The 14328-nt window shown below is 32.0% G+C and overlaps 1 protein-coding gene across 1 annotated transcript in view; it reads right to left on the bottom strand.

Moving 5' to 3' along the window:
• The window catches only part of LOC106692994 (uncharacterized), a 112268-nt gene that overhangs the window by 31518 nt on the left and 66422 nt on the right, over positions 1-14328 (bottom strand). The window contains exon 2 of the mRNA XM_014439293.2: positions 6320-6390. Coding sequence (XP_014294779.1) covers positions 6320-6390 — 71 coding nt within the window. The remainder of the gene's footprint in view (positions 1-6319; positions 6391-14328) is intronic.

Here is a 14328-nt window from a genome sequence, read left to right as displayed (position 1 = left end):
ATTGAGGATTTTACGAAGGATTTTGGATTGTAAGGATTGGATACGAGAAGAATTCGAAGCTTTAGTGGAGCCCCAAAGCTCAACTCCGTACGTCAAGATGGGCCTTTTTATTGTCATGTAGATCAGTCTTTTGTAATAAGTTGGAAGTATGGACCTTTTAATTAGTAAGTGCTGTAATAGTCTGAATCTGCGTGCAGTTTCCTGTCTTTTCAGTCTTGTGTGAGGATTCCAGGTTAGTCGTTTGTCGAGATGTACTCCTAAGTAACGGATCTGTTCGACATGGGTAAGAGCCACATTATTAAAGTATACTGTAGGGCAGTCGGCAAGTTTACGACGAAGAGTAAATATGATTTGATGGGATTCGTAGGGATTTATTTTTATTCTTCATTTTCGACACCATTCTTCGAGGATTGAGATATGGGACTGGAGAGTTTGGGATGCAATCAAAGGGTTATTACTAACTGTGAGCAAACATGTGTCATCAGCATACGTGCAGGATAGTGTTAGGAGTTGTTGAGATGTCAGCTGTATAGAAGGTGAAGAGGATGGGACCGAGGATACAACCTTGAAGAACACCAGCGGATTGAAAATAGAGGGATGAATAGGCACCATTGTGGTTTGCTTGGAATAATCTATTGGATTAAAACAATAAATATAATTGTTGAGAAAAAAATGAAAAAAAGCATAGAAATTTCGCTCAGCAAGTTCAGGCCTGCTGTCGCAAAGGGAAATTAAATCCGACGGGTACGAGCCGTAGGTCTTTACGAAAGGCGTAAATGTACAGAAGGGAGTTTACTTTTATTAAAGTAATCAATAATTGGGATGAAATAGCAGCCTTTTTTCTCCTATTGGGCTCTTGTACTATAAGAGAAATCATTGAAAATAGAGTACATCTGTTAAAATATGAGCCCTAATAGAGCAATTTACGTTCTATAGTATTCGAGATATAGCTTTTTAAAAGCAACATTTCATAAAAATGCTCTGAAAAATCAGTAGTTAGTTACCTTATGAAATGGTCATTTATAAGACATACAGATTTCAGCCAGTACTCCGATTAAAAGTAGTTTATATATAAGATGGTCAGGATTGCGATCAAAAGAGAAACAAAAATAGTTTACAACTATTTATTTTCCGACGTTTCGCCCCACTTTGTAGGGCTTCATCAGGGCTAAAAAGATACAAAAGAAACAAAAATAGTTTACAACTATTTATTTTCCGACGTTTCGCCCCACTTTGCAGGGCTTCATCATGGCTAAAAAGATACAAAATGATACAATGATAAGAATAAAAATACAATGATAAGAATAAAAATACAAAGATAAGAATAAAAATACAAAGATAAAAATAAAAATAAGTAACAATGGCAAGAGTAAATCTTTTTTATAAATACGTAAAATATAAAGTTAAAAAAGTACATCAGATGTACATAAAACAAAAACAATACGGGAAAGGAAAACAAATTGAGATTAAATAAACGTCATAATTTTATATCATTATTGTTATTATCATCATTATCTTATTATCATTTTATATCATTATTATTATTTATTTATAATTATTATATTCACAACGTTTATTTAATCTCTATTTTTTTTTCCTTCCCCGTATTATTTTTGTTTTATTTACATCTGCTGTACTTTTTAACTTTATATTTTACGTATTTTTATACAAAATTTTTAGTCTTACCATTGTTACTTATTTTTATTCTTATCTTTGTATTTTATTTTTATCATTGTATCATTTTGTATCTTTTTAGCCCTGATGAAGCCCAGCAAAGTGGGGCGAAACGTTGGAAAATAAATAGTTGTAAACTATTTTTGTTTCTCTTTTGACCGCAACCCTGACCATCTTCTTATATATCAATTTTTACGGTCAACTATATATACAAATATAAAAGTAGTTTAATGTACTATAAAATAAATTATAACTATGATCTTCGTAAAAGTAGAAGATTTTATGATATTTGCTAAAATAAATGGATTTATAGTTTTTCAGGCAAAATTTTATGTGCAAAATTTATTATCATATGTGAATATCATAAAAACTAGAAATATACGGATCAAAAACTACTTTATAATAAGTTAAATTATCCAAACAACTAGAAATTAACATTTCGTGAATTTACCTTGTTATATATTATAAAAAATACTAAGCCTACAAAATAAACATAAGGAACTACATTATATTACATTCAACTAATTTGAATGCTGACAGGCATTTGAATGTCTTATGGTTCCTGAAATCTAAATTTCTCAATATAAGTTCACCTACTAATGTTTTTTAAGTACAAATTTATTTAAACGTTGCTTTTTAAAAAGCTATTTCTAGTGATGTTAGTAGTTTTTAACTTATAAAGCTCAGAATGAAAAATTGTGTTTTTTTTTAAACAGCCGCCATTTTTCTTCCCGGCTCTTGTACTACATCCTTTCTAGGTATATCACAGGTGGAAATATTTTAGTTACTATGTATTCAATATATGATCAATATGTTCTAGAAAGGAGACCTTTAACAAACAAGAAACAGACTGACAATAAACAATCAATGAACCACTCAAATCAATATCCTGAAGAAACGCAATAATAACCCAATCCAGAGATGTGTTATTTCATGACGAACTCCGAAAAAGATAAATACACGTATTTTCTGAAACACATGACCTTTAATCATTTTGTTATTTGATCCATGTGGTTTAAAACCTGAATAACCTATGCTGAGCTAAGTCATAGGATTACACGTCATTGTTTAATAATATTTTATTACAAGTACAAAAATATTTCTTAAAATTAATAATAATGAGAAATATAATTGTTGTGGTCTGGGGCTTTAGAGCGTAAAACCCTGAGGTCATCAACACCCATGTTTCGCGCTTTATAATTCTGTTTCATTTATATTTATAATTCTATTTCACTTTATTTTTCTCTTTAAATAATTTCGAGAAAAAAAATTAAATAATTATTTCTTTTGGTATTTTTTATTACGTATAACAGATTTTCTGTTATATATTATATAAATCTTATTCAAAAGGCCATTCCTTTTTAAGAAAACTAAGGCCATTTCCTCGTTCTTCTGGTCATCATTCAAAGCATCCGATACACTCGGTCCTACTCCCAATCTACTCAAGTTCGCAGAGTAAAAATGACATTTTTCAAATATGGGACTGATCTTAAGTACACTACTGCAGTATTGACATTTTGGGAGTGGCTGCTTACTGATCAGGTATGCATGAGTTTAATTCGTATGTCCTATTCTCAATCTGGCAATAGCTACCTCCTCCCTGCGATTGGAATGGTTTGATGTTGTCCATGGTTCTTTTGATAGTTTTTAATTTGCTTGGCGGGCTTTCATCCCACATGGCTTGCCAACTAGATGATATCTCATTTTTCATTGGAAGACAGAGAAATATAATATTAAACATTTTAATAATTAGTTGCCTGTAAGATTACCACAAACATTTATCTAACGAGGTATTTCCTAAATTAAATTTATCATTACATTTTCAGGTGAAAATTTCATGAGCTGCTTGGGAGGTGATTTGGGGAAATCTTTTCATAATTGTACACTCCAAAGTTGCTTTGAGAAAGTACCTATCAATATTTTTTTAAAAGTAAAAAATGACATCTCATTGGTAAACATCCCTTCTGAATCAAACCGGTGATCCCCAAAACAGCCATTCTAGTCTCTTTTACTGGCTCATTTCATATGAAAGGTCCGTTTTTATTATTCGAGAGATTAGTGGATTACGATTGTGTTTACAGATTATAATAGGCCGTTAATAATACTTATTTTTTAATAATACTATCATTACAATTGATTCCACATTGTTTAGTATGTCATCAAATATGATTATAGAAACATGCTATTTTCGAGATTTTTTATGAGTTGGACACTGGACAGCCCAAGCTGCAAGAAACATAGCCATGGTGTTCAGGGAAGGGTGTTGTAACAAACGGACCATTCACAGGTGCATTTAAAAATTTTTGTCTGCTGACGCAGTTTTCGATAACTAACCCAGAGGAAGATTTCAACTGACGAGGATGAGCTTAGACTTAGTATGGAAGTGAACACTTAATTTACAGTTAAAAGACTTATAGAACAAATGAATAGAAGCTTATTGCCTATTAAATACAATCGTTAATTAATTTTTTAAATTACTTATTTAATGTAATTTACAACTGTACAAAATTATACAATAGGTAAATATGTAGAATGTTTCATATACACTTGAAAATCTTGGGAAGGAACCATCCATTGGTGGTACTTCAAACATTAATTTAAATTAGAAGGTCCCGTGGCCATCTTCTTTTCAGACGCCTTAGAGGATTATCAGGGATTGTTAAGGATGAAAGATTAAGAATTAATGGGTTGGGATGGTTAAGGAGTTTGGAATGAAAAGACCCATATCTCTTTTGGGTCAAATCTGCAACGAATGGGATGTTAAGGTGTTTGTGAATGAGTTTCTTTGTGACGTAATAAGGAGCATCAAGGATTTTGTTTATTAATTAAATTTAAAAAAGGTATTCAAAGATAAACATAATAAGTGACAGCAGCTGAAGTGTTATGGAACATGCGTTTCACTGTTAACGAGACAAAAAAAAAAAAAAAAAAGTGATCACGTTTTACGACAGTGTATATAAAAGCAGGCGTCGGTCAGTTCAATGGCTAAATATCGACGGAAGACCAGGACATAAACCAAAACCAAATTCGCATTTAAAAAAAATTATTGGTTTGAGTATGATTGTCAATAGCAGGAATAATTCATTTCTTCTTTTAAACAGAGGTGAAATCATCACATCCAAATCGTACTGCAGTAATATTGGCAGAATGCACCAAATTTATCTGCATTTGTTAATGCAAGGGACCTATACTCATGGCAACGCCAGATACCATGTTTCACGGCAGACAGTGAAGAAATTACACGAGCTGTGTCCCGAAGTTCTTCCACACCCATATTTACCAGACTTATCTCAAACACATTTTCATCTGTTTAGGAATTGGGATAAAAGATAATTTTTTCAAAAAGGATTCTTGGGGCAAAAACGCATTTTCTGACTCAGTTTCTTCACAAAACCCTCAATACTTCTGTTTTGGGATCCAAAAGTTTATAGCACGTTGGGGGAAATAAATAGAAAATCAGACTAAACATTTTTAATAAACATTTATTTTAATTTTATAAAGTTGTTTAGCAAATAACTTTTCCTATAAAACTGACATTCCATATGAAATGACCAAATATATATTCTCAAGTAATCCAGTTACCTCAAAAGAGGATAGCGGTATTGTTAAAAACAATATAAGAATGAGAGAATTCTTGTTTTCCAGATATTTCGGAGGCTATGCCATACTAAATTAATTTGATTCATAAATTTTTTTGAGGTTAATAAACTTCCAATTGGATGTAATTTATATTAAATTATCATATTATAGTACAACGTTTCGGGACCACTGTCCCATATTCATGTACTTTAAACCTCATAATTTTTCATAATCATTACTTATTTGTACATATTCACTTCTCCTTAGCACAGTCATTGAAGTGAAGATGCACAAATAAGTAATGGTAGAAAAGTGTAAAGATCATGATATGATTTCTGATTATGATTGATAGTGTAATCATGATTTCCAATATGAAATTCAAATTATGAGGTTTAAAGTACATGAATATGCGACAGTGGTCCCGAAACGTTGTACTATAATATGATAATTTAATATAAATGACATCCAATTGGATGTTTATTAATCATTACATTAATATTACAGTGTTTTTGATACAAGTATTTTTCTTTTGTACATGATGGAGTTTACATGTACTATAAGCTTATCGTTTACTGACTATAGTTTATTGTAAATAGTTTTCAATTTTTTTTTTTATATTTTATTATAATGTGAGTTTGAGAGGACTGTATGCCAATTGTTTACCGGCTATAGTTTATTGTAAATAGTTTGATTTTTTTTAAATTTTATATGTTATTACATTGTTCAGTATAAGTTTACGAGGATTGTTTCTAAACTGCTAAGGGGGAGTTACGGCCTGAGGACAACAGCTGACAGGCCGTATTAGCTGATCGGGTCGAACAGCTGATATATATATATATATATATTTATAAACATAAATGAATGAAAAAAAATCTCATGAAGTTTTAATAAATTCAGTATTTGGAAATAAGCCTTGAATAAATGCTATTTGTTGGTCTAAAAACCAACTGTAATTATCTGCTGTATTTCAAAAAAAGTTATTCATGTGTGTAATTTTTAGTTGTAAAAAACTTAAGAATTATAAATAAGATATATATTTCTTTAAATAAAAAAAAATAATCATTACCTTATAAATGACTAAATGTTCGAGTCGTGGCCTGCACAGCTCCTTTTGCACATGGTACACAATAACTAGGGCTGTGAACATTAAAAAAAAAATTGATGAGAACAAGAATTGTGTGAAATGAACAAAATATAAACTTATTTAAGTATATTAAGGGATATCCACAATATAAAATAAATACATGTAATAAGCCAAAACTATACTCGATTAGGCATTATAACAGTATACACAAATATACATTATCTTGTCGTCCTTTTGACTTGATCCAAGCATCCCGTAAGCTTCAGGACAACATAAACCTTTGGGCTTCTTAAAATAAATTGAGCCTGAATCAGGAAAAAACCAAGGCCACTCTCGTCGGCTCAAAACCCTTCCTTACTATCCATTACTATACCACAACGACATACCTATCCAGTTTAAAAAAAGTCAGCTTTGAGCACTTAACATGGAATAACCTACATTTCCTAAATAACTCATAAAACCATCTTAATCCTTAACAGCTTCTAAGATCCCATGATTCATTTCCTCAACGTACCCGTCACCTTGTAATATCTTCAGTTATTCTCCCACATATGCCTAGTGTATGGCGGACTATCCATTGAACAAGAAAAGAGACTATAAAGGCTAATAAACTGCTTTAAAAGATTCATCCTTAATATTCCGTTGCTTCTCATATCTCTCACAACTATCTTGAAAAAGGTTGGCTATATGCCGGTATCCGGAGACAATACCACATTGTACAGAATGAATATAGACAAAAAAATCAAAGAAGTTGGAAATAAAACGTATATATAGGTTATCAAATATATGATTTTACTCACATAATCAATAAAATAAAAATATAAAGTCATATAATGCAAAGAAATAGAATGAACATGAAAATATTAATGGACAAAAGAAGTGCCATATTTTCTAATTACTTCTTAATTTAATTAGAAGTAAAAAAATAATTTTTAAATTAAAATATTCATATTTCTTTGTATTAAATAACTGTATATTTTTATTTCCTTAATTATGTAGTTTTACTTACGTATTTAATTACCTATATTTACGTTTTATTTCCCACTTCTTTCATTACTTTATTTTTATATATATTCATTCTGTACAATTATTTACTTTAATAATTCTATATATCCTTTATTCACTGTTAGTTATTTTGTTTTTGTTCTTAGCCCTGTTGAAGGCTAGATATTTTGGACTGATTTAAAAGATTCATCCTTAATATTTCGTAGCTTCTCATATATCTCACAACTATCTTGAGAAAATTTGGCTAGATCTCGGTATCCGGAGACAATACCACATTGTACAGAATGTATATAGACAAAAAAATCAAAGAAGTTGGAAATAAAACGTGTTTATAGGCTATCAAATATATGATTTTACTCACATAATCAATAAAATAAAAATATAAAGTTATGTAATGTAAAGAAATAGAATGAACTTGAAAATATGAATGGACAAAAGAAGTGTCATATTTTCTAATTACCTCTTTTGTCTTACTTAACTTTATATTTTGCTTTTTTATTTTAGTACTTTACTTCCATATATTAGATATTAAATTAAAATATTCATACTTCTTTGTATTAAATAACTTTATATTTTTAAAATAAATAATTCAAATTTTATCCATTATAGTCTCAAAACCTTTTATTTCTCTTATAAGTCCGACGTTTCGGCCAATCCGACCTTCTTCAGGGACAATCTACTACAAAACAGTTTTTATTACATGTATGATCCTACAAACAATTCAAAATACTTAACATTATTATTTATAATTTACCTTATCTTAATACAACTTTGAAACTATATAATTTAAACAACTCTAACTTCATGCAACCTGGGCAGAATAGCCTGCATGAAGTTAGAGTTGTTTAAATTATATAGTAGTATAGTAGTTGTAGTAGATTGTCCCTGAAGATGGTCGGATTGGCCGAAACGTCGGACTTATAAGAGAAATAAAAGGTTTTGAGACTATAATGGATACAATTTGAATTATTTATTTTAAAAATTACCAGTCTCAAGAAAATATTAAGATTATAAATAAATTTATATTTGTATTTCCTTAATTATGTTATTTTACTTACGTATTTAATTACCTATATGTACGTTTTATTTCCAACTTCTTTCATTACTTTATTTTTATATATATTCATTCTGTAATTATTTACCTTAATAATTCTATATATCCTTTATTCACTGGTAGTTATTTTGTTTTTGTTCTTAGCCCTGTTGAAGGCTAGAAATTTTGGAACTAATAAATAAGTTTTAACTTTTGTGTTACTCTCTGACCGCACTCCCGATTATCTGCTCCTCATTTCTGTAAATATTACCTATCCAAATTTCCGTTTCAAATTAAAAGTTTCTACTATTTTGTAAACCTTTTTCCCATTATTCTTCAGAGTAGTATCCCATTGATATTTTGTGTAAACATTTGTAAAATTTTATAGCTGGCTATATTCACTACAGCGCCCAGGTTCCTGAATAACGGGCTAGGAAAGTTAGCTCAGTACAAAATTATTCAGATTTAACCACAAAAGAAATTAGAATCAATGCAAATAAAGAATTCCTACTAGTTAATGATCATTCCGAGAATTGGTTTTCTAGGAAAATTATGAGGAAATCACAGAGGAAGAGAAATCCAATCATTGTTCATTCTATTTTTCTCACAGTTCCTCGAAAACATTACGCATCTTGAAGGCTACAGCTGTCCATACACCGAGACTCCACGGAGATGTGGCATATACCGATGGACTCCAGGCGTCAGGTCGTTTCTAGTTAAGGAAGATGTTTCATAGACAGCCATCATAGTATAAATTATATACTATTCATAAATTAGTAAGCTGGAGGCTTTTATAATGAAATTCCCTCTGTTTTAGTTTACTTCAATTCACAAATAGTAATTCAGTTTTAGCCGACTTTTAAATATTGCTCGATTTAACGATCTTAAATTTTCTCTTTCTGTTTTAATTAAATAATTCAAACGTGATGTAGGACCATCGCTAAAAAGAGGTTTTAGTGGGGTGGGTCGATCGAGAATGATTGTCTTCTAATATTTTTTGTGTGTCGCCTCTTGTGAGATTGTGACATGTCGTACAGCGACCATCATACTCGCTATAATTGTCTGTTTCAAAAGTAAGGTTTCTACAGAGGATGTACACAATGTAAACTAGTGATGTTTTTCTTTTATTTATACTTTAAAAATGTTGGAGTATAAGTTTTAGATTTTACTAACTCTTTAAGTAAGACAAAACCCATAATATAAAAGAAAACTCCATTATCTAATACAAAGCAACCCATAGAAAAACATCAAGAGTCTGAAGGGTTGTAGCACACTTGATTTCTTCGCAATATATTGTCTTTTACATATATATATATATATATATATACTCCCCTTTTTATTTTATTTATTTTTTCTAAGCCCCATGACTGCGTTGGTTTGAGATCAAGATAAACAAAAAGCGGGTTAAGGCGAAGCTCTTTTATGTTTGTTCAGTGCTGGAGCCTATCAAAAACTTTGATGTGCCTCTTCGTGATGAACTCCGTCGGTAGGTCGCGCGTGTTGTATGTGTGAGGTCAGTGTTTATTCTTTGTATTGAAGTATGTCGTACTATGTGTCTGATATATACTCCACCAGAACATTTACTAATGTATATTTACACGAAATGTATTGCCGCGTAAGTATTCCATGTACCTAACATGGTCCATTACATGGACTTGATCCCCTCTGTCAGATGACATCGAAGTAACAGGCTCAGACCTTAACTCCCCCCACCAGTTTACGAACAGTCCTCGTAAACTGATATTAAACAGTATAATAACATAGACAACAATTACAATTAAGAAAAACTATTTATAATAAAAATAAATTCCTATATGCATATAATTGTAAAAAACTCACAAACTCCCTGAAATAATTGGTATATACAAAATTTAAACCTAAGAATAAAATTAAAGAACTCTTTATACAATACCTAAATAAGCTAAAATAAACAAAAAACAATATTTACAAAAGTAAAAATAAACGTTAAAAAAAAAATCAATTACATTAATAACTAATTTCTCTGTAATACAATCTAGTAGTGGGTAGCAATATAAGAAAATTCTCGTTTTTACATTGTTATTGCCTGAAATTTTGACTCTTCAATATGGACATTTCTCCTCTTTTTAGCCTTTTTAATACTTTCTACAGTAACAAAATTGTGTTCCCTAATAATTATCACCCTGAATGAACCCTCGTATCGCTGTATCTCCTTACCTCTGTTAGAACCCAACTTTCTGTATACGATCGTCCCGATTATGATCGCTTCCATCCTGTCTGTGACCGTTAAAGTCTCCCGCGCCACCCTCCTGGTTTTTTCGTTTTCCATTCCTCCTCGTGCATTCTCCCATAACTTTCTTCGAGCAACATGGTTGTTGTGTATCTCCTCACCGTCCAATGTCCCCGTATCCTCGAAGCCCAAAGAAGATCTCAAATAGTGAAAACCTCGTAACAGTATGTACGGAATGATTATATGCCGCTAGAGCCTTAGGCATTGCTACATCCGGTTCCAATCTTTTGTTGGTCTGATATAAGCGAAGATGGTCACTCAACGTGCCATTAAGCCCCCTTATGCTTCCACTGCTCTTGGATGGCCCTGGTGTGTTGCGATGTCATGTTACGACTAGGTCCTTCATTTCTGTTCGAATCATGGCATTGTCGAATTCTCTGCCTGAATCTGATGAGATAAGCTCTGGAACTCCGTAGAATTCCAATAGAACCACAATCGAAGAGCGGCGTGTACTGCTTCCTACGACTTGTCCTGCACATAGTGCGCCTTACTGAAGTACCAGTAGATCGTTGAGCGGTGTATCTGCGGTAGGTGTCTCCTCTTGTCTCCCTTTTGGTGGTTGTCTGTCGTACTTGGGGCGTAGACAGACTTAAGAACAATAGTTCAATGTCACATCTGTCAAGACTATGACCACACTAAACATTATTGCCTCACTTACCAAGGTTCGTCAAGTGTGCACTATGCCATAAAGAAGGGCATCCAGCCAACTACAAGGGGTGCAAGACGCATAAAAATCTAGCATCCAGAAAACAGGCAGGTCCCAGACAAGAAGATGCAACCAGACCACCCAGGAGACCCTCAAGAATTGTCAAAACAGGAGTGTCCATCGCTCTAATGACTGAAGAATCGAAACAGTCAACTCAGGCCCTGCCACAATCGCAACCTTCATCCCATTATCCTCAACCCCAATACGAGAATTGTCCAGCCATCTATCCGAGTCCTTCAATTCCTAACTCTCTTCCCTTTCTACTCATGACAATTCCCTCAGGAACATGACCAAAATAATTCTAAAATCCAAACATATTCCCCACCCTTTCCGTCGAAATGATAGCACATGGGCAGCATCTGACGAAGATAAACCCGAAGAACTAGCCATTCACCTTTTTCATAATACCTATCGTCACCAATCCCACTTTCCTTACCTTCTAGAGCAGTGACCCCTTCTGAGGTCAAATGTCAACTAAGGATGAAAGAAATCTCCTCGTAATCTCCAGGATATGATCTTCAGACTCCTCAAATCCTTCGCCAACTTCCTCCCAAAGCTGTAATACTCCATACATATCTCTATAATTGTATCCCAAGAACAACCCACTTTCCTATCCTTTATAGAAAATATTTCTCTAAAAAGTAACTTTAATTATGTTTATTTTAAATAATTAACCATTTTAAATTTTTACTATGACGGGATTTAATTATTAACTTGGAGAAAAAATATTTTTACCATGTTGAAAATACAATTAAAAATACTACAAGAGTAGTAATAGTGACTTATTATACATCGTTGGAAAGCCTATGATTTAAAACAAAAATAAGATTTAACATATACAGCTGTAGAAGGTAGTGCGGAATGCTAAAAAATGTTTTGATTTGGAACGTCTGTGACTCCTAAACGATGCCCCCTTGTTATAAGATCACACAATAAAGGTAATTTAATTCAACGTCAATTAAGGTTCACCAATTAATAATTCGCTCATGTAATATATAATCAAGGATACAGTATGATCTTTAAAAATAAAAATGTAATTACTATTAAAGCAGACTGGAAAGGACTATTTGGATTATTTCAAGAAAAATTGTGAATTTTTAAAAAATATTTCTCCAAAGTGCCTTTGATTTCGTGTATTATGAAATAAACAACCAGTTCTCATTGGGTAACTTCAAAATATTAAAGATTTTGTTGAATAACTAAAAGAGAAAGAAAGGAAACAGAGACAGGAATTTGCACTCCTGTCTCTAAGTTTCCTGTACACAGCTTTGTTAACTTTTGTTGAAAGATTGTATTGTTTGCAGAAGCAATGTTGACATCCGTTCTCCCCATCTCGAGAAACCCTAAAATAGGATTTAAAAGAAAAAATATTCTATTTACAAAAATCCACTCCAAAAATTTATATAGGGCTTAAATGCCAAATTTTTAAATACCGTTAACTAAAAAACCCTTCATAGTTGGTTGTAATAGACAATGGATAGATGTAATGTATGAAAGATTTTGATAATTAAATAAAGGAGGAAGTAAGTAGTTTCGTATTTCCATGGTAATGAAGTTAGTAGTCAGATTTTACTTTTCCTTAGGTACAAATAAAATATATTATCATCCGGAATAATAAATAAATAGCTCTTTTAAAATATACAATTGTGTTTTGCATATGACATAGTAATTTTCACTATTGTAGTAACGATTTTTTTCTTTAATTTTGAATGCTAGGCTTCACTTTTCTCTGAAAAAAAAAAATTGTTCTTCAAATATTAAGAGAGATACACCAATTTTGTTTCGTACTAATTTCACTTCGCAATACGAGTAAATTGGTATACCCGTTTTAATAACAGATTCCAAGGATATAAATGGTGCAGCATTGTCATCCTAATCCAATATTTTCACTGCTTAGATGTTCTATAAAGTTTAAGGACGAAAAAGAAATTTCTGATTTTTTTATAATAATTTAGCCTAACTGAAGAAAATATTGCGTAATGGATTTCTCTGTTTAAAAAGCCTATACTTTTGATCAAAGTCGAAATCATCTGTTGACTGGCTTCGTCATTGTTGTCTGTTGATACTTCATGGATACTATTGTTGATACTTCAAACTACAGCTAAGAATAAGAAAACACCTTACATACTTACGCCAGTTCGTCTCATTGGAGTGATCGGATTAACGAGGTTACACTGCATATAGAACTCCGATTAAACTAGCCAGGGTCTTACCCGTTACACAAGACTAAATTAATTTCAAAGTACGTTTTGTTGTAAATGAACGTTTTATAATATGCGCACCGTACCAAATTTTTTTTGTTAACATGATCCAAATATTCTGATTGGCTCCACTAGAATAGATGAGTGTAAAACTTAGGGCTAGTGTAGATTTTTTGTAAATAAATCACATATTTCAACGCGTTTTTAACTTCTATTGTTTCTATAACAAAATAATTTTGTTATTACACACTTATTAAGACCACTTGACTCATTTTGAGAATAAACAGATCATGCCGTATTTTTTACTGATCAATTCATATATAGTTTTCGATTTAAATTTCCGATGTCTTCCTCAATATTGAACAAGCTTTTGATCGAGTCTGCTTTATAAACTTCGTCAATTCCTACCCCCAACATATTTCCTTATAATTCGCTCCTACCTCACTGATAGAACCTTTAAAGTAAATCATAACCTAGCTTACTCATCTCTCTTTTCTCAGTCCGCCGGTGTTCCTCCTTAGGTCCCATTCTTTATACGGTATATACAGCTGACATCCCAACCAACCCTAACACAGTCCTAACAACATACGCTGATGATACATGTATACTTTCTGTAAACAACGACCCTATACTAATGCATCACAAACACTACAGACACACATAAGATCTATTGAAGAATGGTGTAAAAACTGGAGATTCAAAATAAATCCTGACAAATCCCACCAGATCACCTTTACTCTCCGTCGTAAACCTCTGCCCTCCTGTCCTACAGTATCC

Source organism: Halyomorpha halys, unplaced genomic scaffold, assembly GCF_000696795.3.
Source record: "Halyomorpha halys isolate HHAL.00 unplaced genomic scaffold, Hhal_1.1 Scaffold82.1, whole genome shotgun sequence".
In the NCBI taxonomy this organism is placed as follows: domain Eukaryota; kingdom Metazoa; phylum Arthropoda; class Insecta; order Hemiptera; family Pentatomidae; genus Halyomorpha; species Halyomorpha halys.
Note: the sequence above shows the minus strand (reverse complement) of the source record. Positions and strands in the feature narration are given on the sequence as shown.